Genomic DNA, 20,778 nt, shown 5'->3' with positions numbered 1-20,778 from the left:
GATGTTTATGAGAAGCTTCTCCCAAGAACGAGGGGCAGCTGGAGAGAAAACATGAAGGCTCTTGTTTGAAAATCTAAAGAGTGAGTGCTGGAAAAATGGCATCACGAGACAAGCAGAGGCAGAAGTTGAAATCTCACTGGTGAGTGAGAGAAGTTAGGTAGAGAGGAATAGATGGTTAAGAGCCCTGAAAGTGAAGACAAGCAACTTATGTAGTCCTAAGAAGTTGACTGTTCAGCCACAGTCATTGTCAGAAATGTCTGGTAGGCAGACGCATGAAGCTGAATGTCCCTCGCTATTTTCTGTTTTTGTTAAAGTTTAGTGTGGAAAAATCATAGGGTCAAGAAAGCAGAGATGTAGGGGAGTATGTACTCTGAGATCCTGAGGCTCATTCTGATCTCACACTGGTTTTATGCTGGTTTAACTCCATGGATAGCAATGGAGTTATGCTGGGTTTACACCAATAAGTGAGATCAGAATCAGGTTCTGTCTATAAAACACGATATACATCTGTAGCAAATCCTCTATATAGTTGAGATTGTCTGTCTGGGTATGTCTACACTAGCCCCCTAGTTCGAAGCTAGGGACGCTAATGTAGGCATTCGAAATTGCAAATGAAGCCCGGGATTTAAATATCCCAGGCTTTATTTGCATGTTCCTGTCCAGTTGCCATTTTGAAATTCCACTAGCCCGAAGTAACTGCCCGTGGCTACACGCGGCAGTGAAACGGTAATTCAAACTAACTGTTCGAATTAACTGTTACTGCTCCTAGAATGAGGTGTAACAGTTAATTCAAACTAAGGCCTTAGTTTGAATTACCGTTTCACTGCCGCTTGTAGCCGCGGGCAGTTACTTCGGGCTAGTGGAATTTCAAAATGGCGACCAGACGGGAACATGCAAATAAATCCCGGGATATTTAAATCCTGGGCTTCATTTGCAATTTCGAATGCCTACATTAGCCTCCCTAGTTCGAACTAGGGGGCTAGTGTAGACATACCCTCTGTCTGTTCAAGAACTCCTCCTAAATGGTTAGAGCTAGGACTACCAAATTTGGTGTGCAGCTTCCTCTTATCGTAATTTGAAGCAAGGCAAGGGTTTGGTTGTGCCAGGAAAATGGGATGTGCCTGGAATGGAATTGCCCCTCATAAAAACAGAAAAGAGACAGAATCACCAGGCTGGTGAAAGGGGATGGGTGAGGATACACCCCACCAGCCAGAATTGTCCTAGCTCTGAGCTCCCCTTTCCCAATTCTTAGGGGGACATTGCTGTCTCTTCGCTTTCATCAGGGAGCGAGGGAAAAGTGCACAGTTTGCTGAATTCCTCATTCTGTCTGGAGAGCACAGGGGGCAGATGAGCTTGTGCTTTGCTCTTGCTCCCTGACAGGGCAGGAAGGGGAAGAGCAAGCAGTCCTGGTAAGAATTTCAGGGAGTGTGGGGTGGTGGCTTTACTTCTCCCCTCATACCCCCCACAGTACCCTGCCCAGAGCCCCTCCTCATCCCCCAGCTTTGATTCCTGCACCCCCTTGCTGTGAGTCCCTTCTTAAGGGCTAGTAACAAATACAATTAAAAGATGAAAATTCCTGTCAGCAATTTAGTTGCCTTTGCTGACTTTTCTTGCCAACCATTCTACGTCCTGCTGTTTCTAGTATGGGATTACAAACTTCCTTGTGGGCAAATATTATACTCAGATGCTCATAAAGAATTCCCATTGAGTTCATTGTGAATTATCCATGGATATCGCAATTTGGCCACATAGGAAATACTAACTAATATAAAAGAGGCTGAACAGGGACCCAAAGAAAGGGTTTGACTATTTATGTTGTTTAATTTTCATTTAGTTTTGCTTCCTGTTTCTTGACAGTTGGAATTCTAACAGCTCAAGGAAGTAAATGTATCAGATGAGGGATGACTGAGAGAGAACCTGGGCTAAATTCAGTTCTAAGTCACCGACATGCAAGCCCACATGTTGGAAAAGGAGAGTAGATTTTGGCCCGATTACTGGTAGTTTAATTCTCTGCTCCTCTTTATTACTCATAATTTACCCGCAGGAATCTCCAATTGGTATATTTTTATCAAAATATGTTAAACATTTATGTTGTGTTCATAAAAAAAAAAAAACCTCAATTAGTCTTCCCGAAATGTAAGCTGACAGGGGGAAATTTTAATCAATAAAACTTTTTATACAAAAAATACTCCTGTTAAAATGAATTAACATTCAAGATCTGTGAATGCTAAATAAATAAATAAATAAAAATACGAAACCCAAACTTCCAAGTCTGGGGGGGATTCCACTCTGTTATATCAGTGCTAAAAAGAATTAATTTAAAGAATCTTAATGCTTATTTGCAGATAGTTGTACTTTTTTAGAAAAAAATTGTATCAGACCTTAGGTCAGCTGCATTGATTTAGTGCATTTACTTAGGCTGCCAGAGCAGAGGTAGAATCTCCTCACACTGCATTAGGAGTGCCTCGAGCCTCTGACTCCTTTTGATCAAATCTCTGTGAAAGATGAGTGTCATGGCCTCTTCAGGCCAGCTGTGAGGGGGCTGCCCTGTGACTGGAGGGGCATGCTGGAACACACCACTCTGGGGCACTGAGGTGAGAGCTCGCTGCAGAGGTGAGAGGCAGACACAACTTAGTACTGTAGGTCTGGAGAACACCAAGGGGGAGGATCTTATTTCACTCCCCTGTGCACAGTCTGAGCATACATCAGACCTGGAGGTGCTCAGATTCAGACAAGAGTAAAGAGGCGTGTGATGGTTCTGCTTTAGTACTTGTACAGACAGGAGTGTTTCCAGTACTTCTTTGTACAACTCGCTGAGGGAATGGGAACCTGTTTTATAGCTCTGGAAGCATATGCACAGTAAGAAATGTCTGAGGTAAGGAAAGTTATTTGCAGTTACAACTGAATGCTTATTTTCACTGTACAACTTTTACTTGTAGGTATGTACAGTGGAAAAATGAAAATTAGGGGTGGTGTTGATTTGGATGATGGCTTTAATGATTCTTGATATGTGCTCTCCATTTCTGCCTTAATTACTAAAAGAAATTGTGGAAGTGGTGGTAGGCTAGTTTATTTGCAAAATCCTGTTATTCCACCTGAAATACACAGTGAACAGCTGTATGACTCTTTGAAAATAAATAATGAAAAATCATATGAAGGCTTTAATAAAACTGAACTACTATTTGGATAATTGTTTTCTTATTGAAGTAGTGATGTCATAAATAAGTAAATAAATACTTACAAAGGTTTAATTGCACAAGTCCTGAATATACATTAATAGCAATAAAATCTGTGATTTGTGACTTAAATGTATTCTGAGTCAAGTGCTTTAAGCAAACACATTATTATTTTTGTGATATATACATGCACTGGGAGACCAGACAACAATATCATTTCACTATGAAGTTCCAGTGGAATTAGCACAAAAGCGGAGCCTAACGTATGCCCTTTACATACATTTTCCTGAACACTGAATAGTCAGCAGTGAATTAAGACAGTAATCTTTTCTTAAAGATCCAGTCTGCATATCTATTTCAGTTTTTTACTTTTAAATAATTAGAAGGCTTCAGTAGTGAATCAGAATTTAGACACGTTTTATTTCTTACGACTTTTTGCCATGAAGCAAAAGAAATGTAGCATTAACTGTCAACTTAACCCAATGCTGTTTTGTTGGATGTGTTTAAAGAAAACAGTTTATTTTCTGCTCTATTAATTGGTCAAATACGCTAGCCACCAGCTTAACAAATACTTGTTTTAAAAATGACGAGTCGGCGGATTGCTAACCCATGGAGTGAGTTCTGATATATACAGACTATGGGTTATCCTGTTTTAAAATGCTGTGAGTAGTAAATGACATCTGCTTTTTAAAAAATTCTTTTAGGTTAGATAATTAAGGAACTCAGGGGTGACTGTGGTATTTGGGATTTGAAAGGAAGAGGGAAAAGAAAAAGAAAAATAACTATTTTTCATTGTTTTAATTTACAACAAATCATTATTTGAAAGGCAACTAGCACTTAAATTTCACAACAGATCTGTAGTGGCAAATTGTACTGTGCTCATTTGGTTGAGTGTGCTGTTCAAGTGTTTCATAAATCCCTTTTTTAAAAAATCCTATAACTACTTGGCTTCTTGAACCTCAAGAGCTGATTGTTTGTCTTATCTTTCGGTGAGCTAACTCTGTGTTATGTTGCAAAACCTTCAGGCATGTTGTGTTTCTTCGTGTTCCTGCAGTCTGCAAGTGAAATCAGCTTCATTAGTTTCATGATGGCACATCAGTGCATGGCTGGTGTTGCCGCTTCCTTCAAGCTAGTCCTCGAGCATGATCTGGGTTGCCTTGGTTTGGATAAGCTTGTAAGGATTTGTCAGCCAGATGTGACAAGATTGTCAAGAGGCAAGTAAAGAAGGAGATCTGATATTAATCAGTGCATAGCTTGGAGCCAAACTTTCTCAAATGCAGTGTAGTAACATGTTCTTCTCATTTACTGCTTCTCTTTGTGGCTATGAAACTGCCACTGTCTGAGTTTGATGGTTAAAGGGGATGCCAGCTAATAGCCTTTAATTGTAAGGATAAAATTCTAGGTGGAAACAAGATCATAAGTTCCTATATTTAACATCTTTTCAAAAATATAGTTCAATATACTGAAAAATACATAGGCACTTGATTCAGGTAAGAATCTCAATATTTTATAGTCAAGACTTTTAAAATACTGAAACGGGGGTTCAGCTCCAAACATTCAGGAAATATGACTCAGGGATCCCCTACGTTATTTCTGGTTTCGGAGTGATGAAGGGTTCCAGAGAGATTTTTAATTCCTGACAATAATGTGAGGGGTGTGTGGGTGTGTGTGTGTGGGGGGGGGGGGGGTTGTGTTTTCATAAGTGATGGTGACAGAGAGAGAACAGTATATGCTGAAGAATGCTCTCCTCTTTTTTCAGCTGGAAAGGATCATTAGAATATTTAGATGACTTTCAAAGAGCATACCCTGTACGGTTACATTGTCTGTGTGCCACTAGGTTTATGATTCCACTAAGTTTTCCCAAACAAATGCTATGATTGTACATTTTTATTAGAATTAATCTTTAGTATTCTTTAAAAGATACTGTATTTGAAAAGCAGAGTTATATTTTAGCAATAAGTGAACAGATGTGAAAAGCATTTACAATCCTATGCATGAGGAAATTCTGTTTCCCCCCCCAAAGATCCCAAATTAAACTCCCAGCAAAACTAACCCTGACTAGAATGTTTAATTGTTTTTCAAATTATTTAATCTATAACACTTTTCCTTCAAATCTTAACAAGAATGATAAGTATGTGTATCTTTAAAGTACTCACTGAAAATTGAGGTGAAATCTTACCCTACTCCAACAAGAATATGTTTGGGCCTTTTGGTACCAAATGACCTGAATAAAGCAGACTTGAACAGACTTTTTTAATAATATTGTTCATATAACAAGTGTATCACTTCATTTCTAATCAGATAATCCAGAGATTAAGTTGATAATTTCAGCATTAAGATAGCACTGGAGTATTTTATCTTAAATATTAAACATACATCAGATGAAAGCAGATCTTAATTTTTTTTATTTAAAAAATGCTTTTTTGCAAAATGCTTAAAAAAAAGAGCAGTTTATATATAACCTGGTATATAGTAAATGTTGCCATGCAGTTAACATGCTGAAATTCAGGACTGAATTTTGAACTTCTTACTCAGCCAAAACAGTGAGTAAAGATTGCAGTCAGGGCCTTATCCTATTCCATTTGCCTTCATGGTGCAGGTACAGGCCCTCTGTTTCTGTTATGTTCTCTCTCTGCAGCCACCATTTTTGTCCTAGCAAATGCTAAAGGTAGGTTGTAAAACAACTTTCATTACAGGCCCTTCTGTTTGAAATTGCCCATAACTGCCCCCCCCCCAATTTTTTTCTCTTGGGTCTAAACCTTTCCATGCTTGGGCTCTGCCCATAGATGATTTTTTTGGAGGGGAAAGAGATCTCCATAGACATTTTAGAATTATGAACAGTGAATATCCATTCTGTACCTTGAAATCACTTTAAGACATTTATTTAACAAACAGACGGGTAACTAAAAAAAGGTCAGATTTTAATGCTTCAAATTTCACATGTGGCTAGCCCACAATGAGAAATTGTCACTGTGTGTATTTGAAAATAGACATTAAATTGCAGTGTTAGAAGTAATTTAAAAATTGGTTTCACTCATGCTGAGGAAAAAATTACTTAGTTTTAAATTGTGTATCTGCCTGCAATGCTGTGGATTTGCATAAAATATTACATAAATCTGTAGCATCTTCAACAGCATCTTGTGTGTGACTGTGTTCGCACAGAATGATTGAGTTTAAAGTTTATGGAATTGCGTAACGAAAAACTGTGTAAACTATGCTCCACAGACTAATGCTTATTTGTTTTTAAAATAGAAATGTTTAAAAGAGAGAGAAAAATTAAATGCAAATAATTAAATCCACACAACATTTATGGCAGCAGACTTAAAGAGTGAAGTGAAGACAAAAAAAATTAAGATTCCCCTTGCAACATTAACTCACCTACATTGCTGCTTTTTAATATTAGTAAGATTGTTGCTATACTTGAAAAAGTACGCATTTATGTGCAATGTGGGTAACTTAATATTGTTTACATTTTTGTTTCCTGGTGTGTGTAAATTTGAAACATTATATTTGTGTTTGCACAGGGTTTGTTTTTGCTTATTTAAACTTCAGTGATTCTCTAGCCTCAATGTGTAACATGGAATTGTGTATGTATGTATGCAGGGTACACATGAATATGTACAAACTGTATGTGTGTAACTTCCGATATGTAACAATAAGTGAAGAGCACTGAGTTTATTTTAATACCTTTCAGTGTTCAAATTCAGTTACCTCAGAATCCTTAATTAAAAACTTTGTTATACAGCTGTTTTGTCCAATGACTATCCAGTGATCTATTATGCATTGTTGAATAGATAGTGGGAAATTTTCCTATGCTACCAGAAATAGGTAGCTTTACAAATTTACTTTAAAAGAAACTTCTCTACTTCCTGTAATAGTATTACATAATTCCTTAAATTTTGCAAGGAATTATAGCCTGTGCAGTCCATTGTTGTGGACAGTTACATAATGTGCATTGTAAGATTGTTACTGATTTGGTATGTATGAAAATAATTTCAGTTTGGTTGACTAACTTTTGTTAAAAAATGAATAGTTTTGGTTTATTTAAGTAATGCCCATGAGATGATGACACTGAGACAGTTGCTAGCCTTAATTTCCACTTGAAGTATATGAATCATTTTCCTGGTTTGAGAACCATCGGTCAATGCACACACCTGTTAAAAATATGTAAGAGTAACTGCAAAGATCATATATCTGTAAGCATATTGTCTTACAGCAAATTTAGGATTTATTGTCCAATGCATTTTGCTTAAAAATACCAGTTTGTGTGTATATGTGTGCTCTTTCTTTTTTGTTAGTAATTATTTTGACAGTGGCCATTAACAGAAGTTGCCTGGAGGGGCCCTGGAGGGTAAATGACTTTCTTGAGGAGTGTGTTTCATCCCACAAGTTATGTTATCATTAAGGTCTGGCTTTCTGGTATGTTACCTTTTTGAGAAACTCCTCCATTCACTTACTCTCACAGTAGCACTGGCTGAGGCTCTCCGTCCCAGACACCTATCTGTCAGCTACCAGTGTTGCTGTTAAGCAAGACTGAATGCTTGCATTACATTTGGAAAGTCTCTACTTTGTATAATCCTTTATTGTGGACATTTGCTTTTAATGCAATGTTTTATCAGGATAAGGTTAACAAAGTGACTGTATGGGTCCATAGGTCTGAGGTCCATTTTCAACCCTTGAAGTTTATGTATGTGGGTGGTTTGAGTGGTGTCATCAATATTAAGCTTGTATATAGAAACATATATAGACCGTACTAACTCCATATTGAGCTGGGTTTCTTTTGCATCCTCAATTGTATGGGTGCAAAATATTGCAGAGGCAATTAAACATTTCAGGATCTAAGCACTGGGTTTTACCCTCAGGTGAGATACTGAGGTCAAATTCGGTACTGATGTATACCTTGTTTAAGTCAACAGAAGGCAGTGGGGTAGCATCAGATGTAAATGGCTGCAGAACTTGTTCGATAGGCATTCAAATTATATAAATTGTACCTCCATGTACTTGTAGCCTCAAATTGTGGATGCATAAGGGGAAGGCAGGTTCGATTATCCGACTCTAGAAGAACATAAGAACGGCCATACTGTATCAGACCAAAGGTGCATCTAGCCCAGTATCCTGTCTTCTAATAGTGGCCAATGCCAGGTGTCCCAGAAGGAGTGAACAGAACAGGCAATCATCACGTGGTCCCTCTTCTGTCACCCATTTCCAGCCTCTGACAAAAAGGAACAATATTGTCTGCATACATTAGGGATTCAGATCATTAACTGTGTTCTCTTCGGTTGTCTTGGATAAAGTATACTCAGAACTAGTAAACATTGAGGTCTTTACATGAAAGGTTTAGGCCTGAGGGGTATAATCATCCCACAGTGCACATTTACACCAAGTTTAGTGATATCACGAGAGTGGCCTCAATTATCAAACTTGAATGCCTTCAGTTACACTTCCAAATCCATAGTTCTCTTCATACAGGAAAGCTGTTTGCCCAGATTTTCAAAGGTGCTCTCCACCTGGTGCTCCCTCTGACTTCATTGGGAGCTTAGCTGTTCAGCAGTTCTGAAATCAAGGTAATTTATTTAGGAGTTTAATAATGGACTTAGGAACCCACCTGTAGGCCCCCAGGTATCAGATGACAATATTTGTGTGTATGTGGGATTTTCAAAGGAACTCTGCTGACATCGAAGTCACTCACTGAAATTGCATGTACTTCATGGCCTGCTTCTAGTTTGGGGAAGGAGGAGTCTATCCCATCCCTGTCCTCCATGCTGGTCTCTTGCATAAAACCCTTTGTGTGGGGGGGCCAGAATTTCACTGAATCCTTCTGCTGCTGAGCTATGTGCAGAAATGGCCTCCGTCAGCTGGAACTGATATTCAGAGAAGTTCAATATGTAATAAAGTTCTTGAGTCATGCAGTCCATCGAGTGTCCTTGCAAAAACACTTTCCTATCATAAAGAGTGTTACTCAAAATCTGGGTATGTTTAAAGTATCCATGTGTATCTTCTCAGGCCAAAACACTCTATGCCCATGTCTACACTAGGAAACTATTTCAAAATTACTAAAATTTGATTTAAGAACTCCTGATTTTAACAAATTCAAACTAGTGTGTGTCCTCACTACGGGGAAGCATTAAAATTAGTCTGAGGCAGGCTCTGTTAATGTGGATGTGCTACCTTGGACTTAGAGCCCCAGGAAGCACTCTGGGGAGCTGCGGGAGGCCTCCCAGAATCCAATAAGTTCATATTAGCGGCACTGGAGTGTTTACACTCACATTATTTCAAAATTAGTATTTTGGAATTAGTATTACTCCTCATGAAAAGCAGGAGTGCAGAGTTCGAATTCTGAGGCCTATTATTTTGAAATAACAGGCTTGGCAGTATAGACGCACTGCTTATAAATTGTAAATTGGGGGAGTTATTTCAGATTAAGGTCCTAGTGTAGACCAAGGCCAATATTTGTTCACTGGCTTTTCATGAGATATTTTATTTTACTCTGTCTTGTATTCATTAAAAGAAAAGTACTCTTATTATGCCTGGGTGAAACATTTTTGGTGGGTCTTAAAGGGTCCATGCTCAAGATGAACTGTCAGTTTATCATAATACCTTCCCCAGAAAGAGATTTTGTTTATAAAATAAGAAGCTAATGGGTCAAATCCTTCAGGGCTTGGAACCTCAGTGTTTGGCCAATATAAATAGAAATCTTAAAGATTGTTTTTCCCCCCAATGGAATATAGCTTTATTTTAGTCTACATATTCTTTAGCATAATGTTGAACCTAAATATAACATGGGGCCAGTGCATGAATATTAGAATCTGAAATGGACAAGTATACTTGTGTTTGGATATAGGCACATCATAAACTGGAAACTGATTTCAGTGCAGAGATTTTAAGAGCAATTTAGAAGATTATCATTTAGGGCATATAGGTAACTAAATTCCAGGCTTTGTTCTCAAAATCTCATCTAGGGACCAAATGCTGAGTGTCCAGAGGAGTACCACAGAGATCTATATGAAGTCTGATCCTAGTAGGCTTGTTCGTTAGCTAGTGTAAATCAGCATAACACCATGGACTTGATGGAGATAAACCAATTTACATCAGGATCTGGTCCACTCATTTTAATTCCTGTAGCCACCTATAAACCCTTCAATTAATGACTTACAAGGAGTCTCAGTTTTTTTGATTCTTTCTCTTGTATAGAAAAGCTTCAGCCATCCAGTCTAGAAGCAACAAGAATACCATGTAACTTAGGTGACCAGTCACATACTATAAATAGTAGATGGTCGATGACATAGATTGTGCAAATATTTCACAAACAACCCATGGACTGCAATATTATGTAAAATTTACCCTTGTGCAGAGAACCAACCGAAGACCTATATACCAGGTAAAGTGTACACAAGAACAGTGCATGGTCCTCATTGTGATCTTCTTCAGAGTCAGTTTCACAAAAAGTGTTGACTGAAGAAGAGGCAACAAGATAAACCACTAACATCTCTTCTCAGATGATTAACAAATAGAAAAATGTGTGAAATTAAGTTAATTTATATTACACCCTACAAATAGTTTGGCCATTTCTAGTCATAAGCTTGAATAAGAGCAGATGAGATAAAAACCTACAAATATGAGGATATTAATTATCTGGCGCAGGAAGCAGTATGATAAGGTAATAACGGGGTGAGGGAGGTATACGTAAGATAAGGGAATTGGAGGTTGAGTATTTGTAAAAGCTTTCTGACAGTGCGATCTCTCAATCTGTGGAAAAAATGTCCTGGTAGAACCCTCGTTGATAAGACAGAGATTTGGAAAATGTGCTTTAGGGAACCACCCTGCATTGGCAAGAAGATGGGTTAGACAACTTAATAGGGCTTTGCTTGCCTCTAATTTTAATGATTGTCCAAACTGAATGAAATGTCAAAGTAAACAGCTATAAACAGGAGAAAAAAACAGATTTTTAAATTTTTTGGTGGTGGTAACCTGAGAGATCTGCAACACAGGACAAGAAAAACTAGATAAGAGGCCCCATTATGACTTCACATCCCCGTATATAGTCCTCATTACAATCAGAGAGAGAGAGAGAGAGACATCATCTCTGAATCTGAATTGGCCTTTGATTTTTGCATTCTACAGTGTTACTTTAAAAGCACAGTATAATGTGTACATCCTGTAATGTTGCAAATCGTTTAACATGTAAGCTGGAAAATATTTCCTAATAACCAGGTACATATCCTACTTTTAGTGTTACTTTTACAAGTCAAAAAAGGGAACTGAATCTCTATGTATCCTTTTTAGTAGTGATCAAATTATTATCCAGTTTCTAATATGAAGGTATAAAAACTTTCATGTCTTAAGCACAGGGAGAACAAAAAGATGATGATTTACAAAATGATCAGCGTATGTTTCTCTTGTAAATATCAACCCCTTCTCTGCAGGTACAAGAAGTGTCTCTCTTGCAGTGGGATTGGTGAGGCTCTATTGACAGAAGTTGAGCAAGTGTCAGTTCACCCCCACATATAAGGCCATCTCCAGTACTCCATGGAGCCCAGCTCCACAGAGAGCTGTATGGATCTAGTGGGATTTTTTTCTGGGGGATTGTGTCCTGTGGCTAGAAGACTCTCCATTGGGTTCACAGAGCACTGGATCTGAAATTCATAATTCACATGTTGAAAGTTTCCTTCAAATGAAGTGTCATTCATGTAAAAACCACTAGGACACCTCCCGTGAGATCAAGGTGGAAGCTACTAGAGATATTGGTGCCTTGTAAGCTATGGCACTTCATCTGCAACACCATTTTGTTAGTGATCTGGATGACAAATAGTCATGATACAGAGCCAAAATCTAGAACACCAAGCAGAAAGCTCATAAGTAGCTTTATGCCAAAGAGAAAATCTCTTTGATGGATGTCCAAAGCTTTGCTAAGAGGGGTGCAAACCATGGTTTTGTCCTGTGCATTATAGAGATCCACTAGGCCAAACTATGTGGGAGTATGAGAGACCTCCATTCTGAAATTTCTTCCAATCCTGCACTAACAACTATGAAGTAGTACAGATAGCCTGGCTGGTTGGACTGAGAATCTGTCCCTCATCCATTACAGATCTTGCACATACAGTAATTCCTCATTTAACACTATAGATATGTTTCAGAAAATGATCGTATTAAGTGAAAACATGTTATGCGGGGTCAATTTTCCCATTGACAATGATGGAAAAGATGGGGGTTGCGTTTCAAGCGGTGGTGTCTGTTGGGACCGGGACATAAGGTTGGGGGAGAAAGGGGACTGGGTTACAGCAGGGAAGGGAGGTGTTTTGGCTCTGGGGAAGGAAAGGGGAGGAGGGGGATTGGGTTGGGAGTATGCCCCTGTGACGGGTCTGCCAGGACCCGCACTGCATCGGGCGAGGGGGGGTCACCGGGGAATGGCGTGGCAAGCGGTGAACCCTCTGCCGCTTTGCAAGGAGGCAGGGGAAGCCCCCGCCCAGCCGCCAGCCTGCAAGCAGGGGTGGGGGAGAGGGGGCAAAGTGTCCAGCGAGGGGGAGTCAGCGGGGAACGGCGTGGCGAGCGGCAAACCCTCCGCTGCTTTGCAGGGAGGTGGGGGAAGCCCTGTGCACCTGCCAGCAACAGGCCGGCTGGGGAAATCATGTTATTCCAGGGACGGTCATGTAATTAAAAAAATGTTCCCTAAAAAAAAAGTCATGCTATCGCGAAAACATGTTAAGTGGGCACGTGTTAAATGAGGAATTACTATATTGAATTCCTTTTCCTCCAAATCTAAACCTCATTGAATTAGATACATTTTAGCTTTTAATTCTGATTGTGCAATTAATCTTGAGAAAGATGAAACGTCTTCTCTCAGTTACATATACACAGGTGTGGTTTTTATTCCTATTATATTTTGTGCTGTTCTTATTTTAAACTCATCACTTTTTTTAGATGAGTTCATAAACAAACAATTAGTATTAATTTCAGGAAACAAATCTTAGGTATTTGCAGAGTATCAGAATGAACTTACTGTGTTCTGCCTCTCTTCAGCTACAGAGTTTAAAGACAGGGATATGAAAGAGATCTTCAGTGTAACCTCACAAAGCATAATCACAGCCATGTCAATATCTTGAGAGAGAAAAGTCAGAGGTCATTACATTTAGGTGCCGTGTTTTGACAATGAACTCTGCCTTTTCAGTGATAGTTGTTAGCTGGCTTTTAAGTATTCAGTCTAATAATAAATTTATCCATCTTGTGACAGTGGGAAGGATGGATTCTTATTACAGATGTATGGGCCAGATTGTTGTCTCAGTTGTGCTAATATAACCAAGATGCAAATTTGGATCCAAATCTTCAATATTAGTTTTAAAAGGATCTGTATGAGTGGCGATACTTCTGGAAAGGATGAGTTTAGGAAAGAAGGGGTAACTTGAAAGCAATGATAATATCTTTGATAAGACCAAAAGACTTAAACTCTGATGTATATTCTGGGAAATGGAACAAAATAGTAAAGATCTGAGCAAAAGGATTACACTTAATTTTTTTCCATTTTAATTTCTGTCTGCACTTTCAGTCCTTTAATTAATACTCTGAATTTTTACATGTATTAAATGTAGAAAGTTATTCTTTTGGTCTATAGACATTCTGTGTACATTGTAGCTAGTGTGATAACAAAGCCTTGTAATTGGTGTATGTGTTTGTTTGTTTATATATATATATATATATAAACAAACAAACAAACCCCTGAAAAGTTTATACAACTTACCAAGGATCTAGAATTATATTATATTATATTATATTATATTATATTATATTATATTATATTATATTATATTATATTATATTATATTATATTATATTATATTATATTATATTATCATTCTAGATCCTTGGTAAGTTGTTTGGTCATTAAACTTTACTAACATTTGTTAATTTAGAACTAATCTCAATAGAATCATAGAATACTAGACCTAGAAGGGACCTCAAGAGATGAGTCCAGTTCTTTCCCCTTATGGCAGGAACAATCACCATCTAGATCAGGGATGGACAATAATTTTAGACGGGGACCACTTCAAGATTTTGGAAAGTGGTCAAGGGCCACACTCTTCCATGATGTTAATGGTGGAGGTTGGGTGCAAAAGGGAGCTTGGGGGTAAGGGATTGGGGTGCAGGAGGGAGATTGGAGTCTGGGAGGGAGTTTGGGTGAAGGAGCTGGTTGTGACCTAGGGCAGCAGGGCCAGGCCACAACGTTTTGTCACCTGAGGTGGGGAGCTCAAATGATGCCCCCAAGTCCCCTCTCTTAGGCCAAAACTTTGAAAGGTCTCAATTCTCTGGGTCCTAGTGGTGCCCCCCACTCCCAGTCTGGCATCTGAGGTGGCTACCTCAGTTCATCTCATGGTAAGGCCAGCCCTGCAGGGCAGGGGACTAGGGTGCATGGGTTTGGAATGTGAACAAGGGCAGGAGGGGATTGTGATGTAGGGCAGAGGATTGGGGTGCCAGACATGGGAGGGGATATGGGTACAGGAGGGCCCAGAGGGTTTGGGTATGTGGAGTGGGGGGGCAGTGAATTGGGGAAGGGAGGAGCTGGAATGCCAGAGGCAAGCTCTGGCCAGGAGTCTTAGCAGCCAGGAACCAAACCTGCCTGCAGAGCTAAATGCTTGCTGAGCTTAAAACATTTCCCTGCCTGCCTGGCCATGTGCTTGTGTGAATAACTAAGCAGAGGGGAGGAGGCATGCTACATCTTGCCTGCCTGTTGCTCAGACAGGAGGCTCCCATTGGCCAGTTTCTGGTCAGAAACCACCCAATGGTATTGTGCTGGGGGTGGGAGCAGCACCTGAAGCCTTTTCCCCCTCCCATCCTGGATCATAGTTTTGGAAAGAGGAAACAGTCTTTTCTGAGCGATCTGTGGGTCAAGCAGGGGATCCTGCCTGGGGCTCCCCACTGTGTCCATGGACCAGATCCGGTGGCTTGGTGGGCTAGATGCAGCCTGTAGGCCATATTTTGACCAGGCCTGGTCTAGATCATCCCTGATAGATGTCTATCCAACCTGCTCTTAATTATCTCCAGTGATGGAGATTCCACAACCTCCCTAGGCAACTTATTCCAGTGTTTAATCACCCTGACAGTTAGGAAGATTTGCCTAATGTCCAACCTAAACTTCCCTTGCTGCAATTTAAGCCTATTGCTTCTTGTCCTATCATCAGAGGCCAAGGAGAACTTTTTTTCTCCCTCCTCCTTGTCACACCCTTTTAGATACTTGAAAAACCAGTATCATGATTGTACTCATACTGAGTAGAAAGTCAGACCAAATATATTATAAATAAATTTGGAAACTTTCCATTTTTAGCCTTTCAAAATTAAAGGTAACAGTTTAAAAATCATTTCTGTCTGAAAATGCTATACCTGGTGTATTTACAAATAATTCAAAGATGAACATAACTGGAAAAAGTATGTGCTAGAGCTCTTTTTCATGGGAGTTATTTGTATTTTTTTTATCATCTGTTCATTTGCCAGCATGCTGAGCATTTATGTGAATGCAAGATTGAGGTGTGTCACTGTTCCTTCTCGTTTACATATGCCTCCTGGGAATCGGGGCCTGGCATCGCACTGATCTGCACCTCTAGTGTCCTTTCTGACTACTTACTCTGCCCTGCACTGGCTTCCCCTTTATTTCTGTGTTCTGTGGCACGGCCTGCTCACTTCCCCACTCTTGTCCCTTTCCAGGATATCCAAAATCCAATGTAATAAGTTTCGGGTTGCCAACTTTCTACTCCCACAAAACCAAACACCTTTACCCCAAACTCTGCTCTGCCCTTCCTCCAAGGCCATGAACCTGCTCTGCTCCTTCTCTGACCCCCACTCCCACTCATTCCTTCTGCCCCCTCTCATCACCCAGGGTATGTCTACACTGCAGAGTTTTTCCGGAAAAACAATACTTATGTCCACACTGCTATTGCGTTCTTTCAACAGAAAGTCGAAAGAACGGAGGAGTTTTTCCAACAGTGGTAAACGTCATTCTATGAGGAAGAAGCCTTTTTCCGAAAAAGCTTTTTCTGAAAAAGGCGTGTGGACGTGGAAGAGTGTTTTTTCAGAAAAAGAGGCCTCCAGGAAAAAGCACAGGTGCCCTAGTGGCCACTCCATCCACAGTAATCACAACTGAAATGCGAGTTAGCATCCAATCAATGTGGACGCTATCTTTCGAAAAAGCAGATCACTTTTCCATTGCACTTTTGCTGCGTAGACGCTCTCTTTCAAAAGAAGTTTTTCCAGGAGATCTCTTCCAGAAAAGCTTCTTCCGAAAGAAGCCTGCAGTCTAGACATAGCCTCACTCTCCTCACCCTCACTCACTCGCTCATTTTCATCAGGCCAGCTCAGGGAGCTAGGAGTGTGGTTTCTGCGAGGAGTCTGAGAATGAGGGGTTTGGGTGCAAGAGGGTGGGAGTGGAGTACGGGAAAGGGATCAGCGCTGGGGTTGGGGATCAAGGTGCAAGCGCTGGGAGGCACTTACCTCAAGGAGCTCCAGAAAGCATCTGCATTTCCCACTCCCTCCAACTCCTAGGCAGAGGTGCAGCGGGAGGCTCTGCACACTACCCTGTCCACAGGCACTACTCCAACAACTCCCATTATCCGCAGGTCCCAGCCAATGGGAGCTGCGGAGATGGCACTTGAGGCAGGGGAAGCATGTAGAGGTCCCAGGCTGCCCCGGCACATAAAAGCCACAGAGGTTCATGCTGCTACTTCTTGGAGCCATACAGCGCCACACTAGGCAGGGATCCTGCCTTAGTCCTGCTGCACCGCTGACCAGACTTTTATCAGCCTGATTGGAGGTGCTGACCAGAGCCTCCAGGGTCCCTTTTCAACTGGGTGTTCTAGTCCAAAACCGGACACTTGGCAACACTAAAGTTCTAATCAAGCATAAACAGAAAGGTCCTTCTCAGGCCTGCACTAAGATTGTTAGCTTCTCTCACAGGCCTTACCTTACAAGAGCTTTCTCCCCTCACCTCCCCCCACCCCCGATTTTCTCCTTGCAGGAGAATCCTGCCTTTTCTGCAGTTCCTCTCCTTACTGAGTTCCTTTATACTACTTATAAGGTCCAGGTGTCCAATGAATCATCACCAAGCTGTGCCACCACAGCACCCATAGGAGTTGCATATGTCTGTCTCCAATGGGAGTTTTTCTCCCTTCTTTAGCTAGTGATAGGGAACCTCATCACAGGACCATAGTCAGATTACAAGGGACTTTTCAGCAAGGAAACTTCAGCTAGAAGTGCAGAAAAGCCCTGAGAAACATGATGAAAGAAATTAAACAAAATTCAGGCCATGCTATTCAGTGACTTACCTCTATGGTGGCATTCTCGGAAATGCTTCCAGTTCCACGCACAGGGCCAGGTAGGCAGGCAGAGCTTCAGAGTCTCAATGCATGGATGAGACGATGGTGTAGGGAAGAGGGGTTTGGATTTATTAGGAGCTGGGGACACTTTTGGGAGAGGGGGAGCCTATACAGGAAGGATGGGCTCCATCTAAACCAGGGTGGAACCAGACTGCCGGCACTAAACATTAAAAAGGCCATAGAGCAGTTTTTAAACTAAAAGATGGGGGAAAGCCGATTGGTGCGGAGATGCACATAAATCGGAGGGAGACTTCTCTTAGAGGAGAATCCATTGATAGAGATTCTCTAAGCTGTAGTCAGAAAGAGAGGAGGGGAGAGGGCCAACCATGGGCCAGAGCAGACAAACAACCGCATACAAAGGAATCCAATGCATCAGGGAAGGGCAGACAAATAACCAGTGGCAAATTTCTAAAGTGCTTGTACACAAATGCTAGGAGTCTGACTAATAAGATGGGTGAACTAGAGTACCTCATATTAAATGAGGAGATTGACATAATAGGCATCACTGAAACCTGGTGGAATGAGGAAAATATGTGGGACACAATCATACCGGGATATAAAATATATAGAAAGGATAGAGCAGGCCGGGTGGGTGGCGGAGTGGCACTGTATGTGAAAGATAATGTAGAATCAAATGAAATAAAAATATTAAGTGAATCAACATGTTCAATAGAATCGCTATGGATAGTAATTCCATGCTCCAATAATAAGAAATTAGCAGTAGGGATATGTTACCGACCACCTGACCAGGACAGCGATACTGACATTGAAATGCTAAGGGAGATTAGAGAGGCTACCAAAATAAAGAACTCTATAATAATGGGGGATTTTAATTACCCCAATATTGACTGGATACATGTCACCTCAGGAAGAGAAGCAGAGATAAAATTTCTCAATGTCTTAAATGACTGCTTTTTGGAGCAGCTGGTGCAGGAACCCACAAGGGGAGAGGCAATTCTCGATTTAGTCCTGAGTGGAGTGCAGGATCAGGTCCAGGATATAACCGTTACAGGACTGCTTGGGAATAGTGACCATAATATAACCACATTCAACATTCTTGCGGTGGGAAGAACACCTCAGCAGTCCAGCACCCTGGCATTTAATTTCAAAAAGGGGAATTACACAAAAATGAGGAGGTTAGTTAAACAGTGACTAGAGCCAAATCCCTGAAAGCTGCATGGAAACTTTTCAGACACCATAATAGAGGCTCAACTTAAATGTATACCCCAAATTAAAAAACATAGCAAGAGACCTAAAAAAGAGTCACAGTGGCTTAACCACCATGTAAAAGAAGCAGTGAGGGACAAAAAGGTATCTTTTAAGAAGTGGAAGTCCAATCCTAGTGAGATAAATAGAAAGGAACATAAACACTGTCAAATCAAGTGTAAAAATGTAATAAGAAAAGCAAAAAAAGATTTTGAGAAACAGCTAGCCAAAAACTCCAAAAGAAATAACAAAATGTTTTTTAAGTACATTAGAAGCAGGAAGCCTGCTAAAAAACCTGTGGGTCCCCTAGATGATCGAGCTATAAAAGGAGCAATCAAGGACGATAAAGCCATTGAGGAGAAACTAAATGATTTCTTTGCTTCAGTCTTCACGGCTGAGGACGTTGGGGAGATTCCTGAATCTGCACCGTCCTTTGTGGGTGATGAATCTGAGGAACTGTCCCGGATTGAAGTGTCATTAGAAGAGGTTTTGGAACAAATAGAAAAACTTAATGTTAACAAATCTCCGGGACCGGATAGCATTCATCCCAGGGTTCTAAAAGAACTCAAATGGGAAATTGCTGAGCTATTATCTGTGGTTTGTAACCTATCCTTTAAATCGGCTTCCGTACCTAATGACTGGAAGGTAGCCAACGTGACACCAATATTTAAAAAGGGCTCTAGAGGCGATCCTGGCAATTACAGACTGGTAAGTCTAACTTCAGTACCGGGCAAATTAGTCGAAACAATAGTAAAGAATAAAATTGTGAAGCATGAGGAAGAACATAATTTATTGGACAAAAGTCAACATGGTTTCTGTAAAGGGAAATCCTGTCTTACTAATCTATTAGTTCTTTGAAGGGGTTAACAAACATGCGGACAAGGGGGATCCAGTAGATCTAGTATACTTGGATTTTAAGAAAGCCTTTGACAAGGTCCCTCACCAAAGGCTCTTGTGTAAATTACATGGCCATGGGATAAGAGGGAAGGTCCTTTCTTGGATTGAGAACTGGTTAAAAGACAGGAAACAAAGGGTAGGAATAAATGGTAAATTTTCAGATTGGAGAGGGGTAATTAGTGGTGTACCCCAAGGGTCAGTCCTGGGACCAATCCTTTTCAACTTATTCATAAATGATCTAGAGAAAGGGGTAAGCAGTGAGGTAGTAAAGTTTGCAGATGATACAAAACTGTTTAGGATAGTCAAGACAGAAGCAGACTGTGAGGGACTCCAAGAAGATCTCACCAAAGTGAGTGATTGGGCAACAAAATGGCAAATGAAATTTAATGTGGATAAGTGTAAAGTAATGCACATCGGGGAAAAATAACCCCAACTATACGTACAATATGATGGGGGCTAATTTGGCTACGACAAATCAGGAAAGAGATCTTGGAGTTATCGTGGACAGTTCTCTGAAAACTTCCACACAGTGTGCAGCGGCGGTCAAAAAGGCAAATAGGATGCTAGGAATTATTAAGAAAGGGATAGAAAATAAGACCCAGAATATCTTACTGCCCCTATATAAAACTATGGTACGCCCACATCTTGAATACTGTGTACAGATGTGGTCTCCTCACCTCAAAAAAGATATTTTGGCCTTGGAAAGGGTTCAGAAAAGGGCAACTAAAATGATTAGGGGTTTGGAACGGGTCCCATATGAGGAGAGGTTAAAGCGACTGGGACTTTTCAGTTTAGAAAAGAGGAGACTGAGGGGGGATATGATAGAGGTATATAAAATCATGAGTGGTGTGAAGAGGGCCGATAAAGAAAAGTTATTTATTAGTTCCCTAAATAGAAGAACTAGAGGACACCAAATGAAATTAATGAGTAGCAGGTTTAAAACTAATAAGCGAAAGTTCTTCTTCATACAGCGTGTAGTCAACCTGTAGAACTCCTTGCCAGAGGAGGCTGTGAAGGCTAGGACTATAATAGAGTTTAAAGAGAAGCTAGATAATTTCATGGAGGTTAGGTCCATAAAAGGCTATTAAGCAGGGGATAAAATGGTGTCCTTGGCCTCTGTTTGTCAGAGGCTGGAGAGGGATGGC

The 20,778-nt window shown here is 40.5% G+C and overlaps 1 protein-coding gene across 2 annotated transcripts in view; it reads left to right on the top strand.

Moving 5' to 3' along the window:
- The window catches only part of BNC1 (basonuclin zinc finger protein 1), a 107,030-nt gene that overhangs the window by 70,123 nt on the left and 16,129 nt on the right, over window positions 1-20,778 (top strand). Inside the window, exon 1 of one of the 2 annotated variants that reach the window (XM_006139247.5) lies at window positions 2,638-2,875. The exons of the other annotated variant lie outside the window; for it this stretch is intronic. Within the exon in view, the coding sequence (XP_006139309.1) occupies window positions 2,867-2,875 (9 nt within the window). The 5' untranslated portion in view covers window positions 2,638-2,866. Of the gene's footprint in view, window positions 1-2,637; window positions 2,876-20,778 lie in introns of those variants that run through there. 2 annotated transcript variants of the gene reach the window in all.

Source organism: Pelodiscus sinensis, chromosome 14, assembly GCF_052426305.1.
Source record: "Pelodiscus sinensis isolate ZL-2025 chromosome 14, ASM5242630v1, whole genome shotgun sequence".
Taxonomy (NCBI): domain Eukaryota; kingdom Metazoa; phylum Chordata; order Testudines; family Trionychidae; genus Pelodiscus; species Pelodiscus sinensis.
Note: the sequence above shows the minus strand (reverse complement) of the source record. Positions and strands in the feature narration are given on the sequence as shown.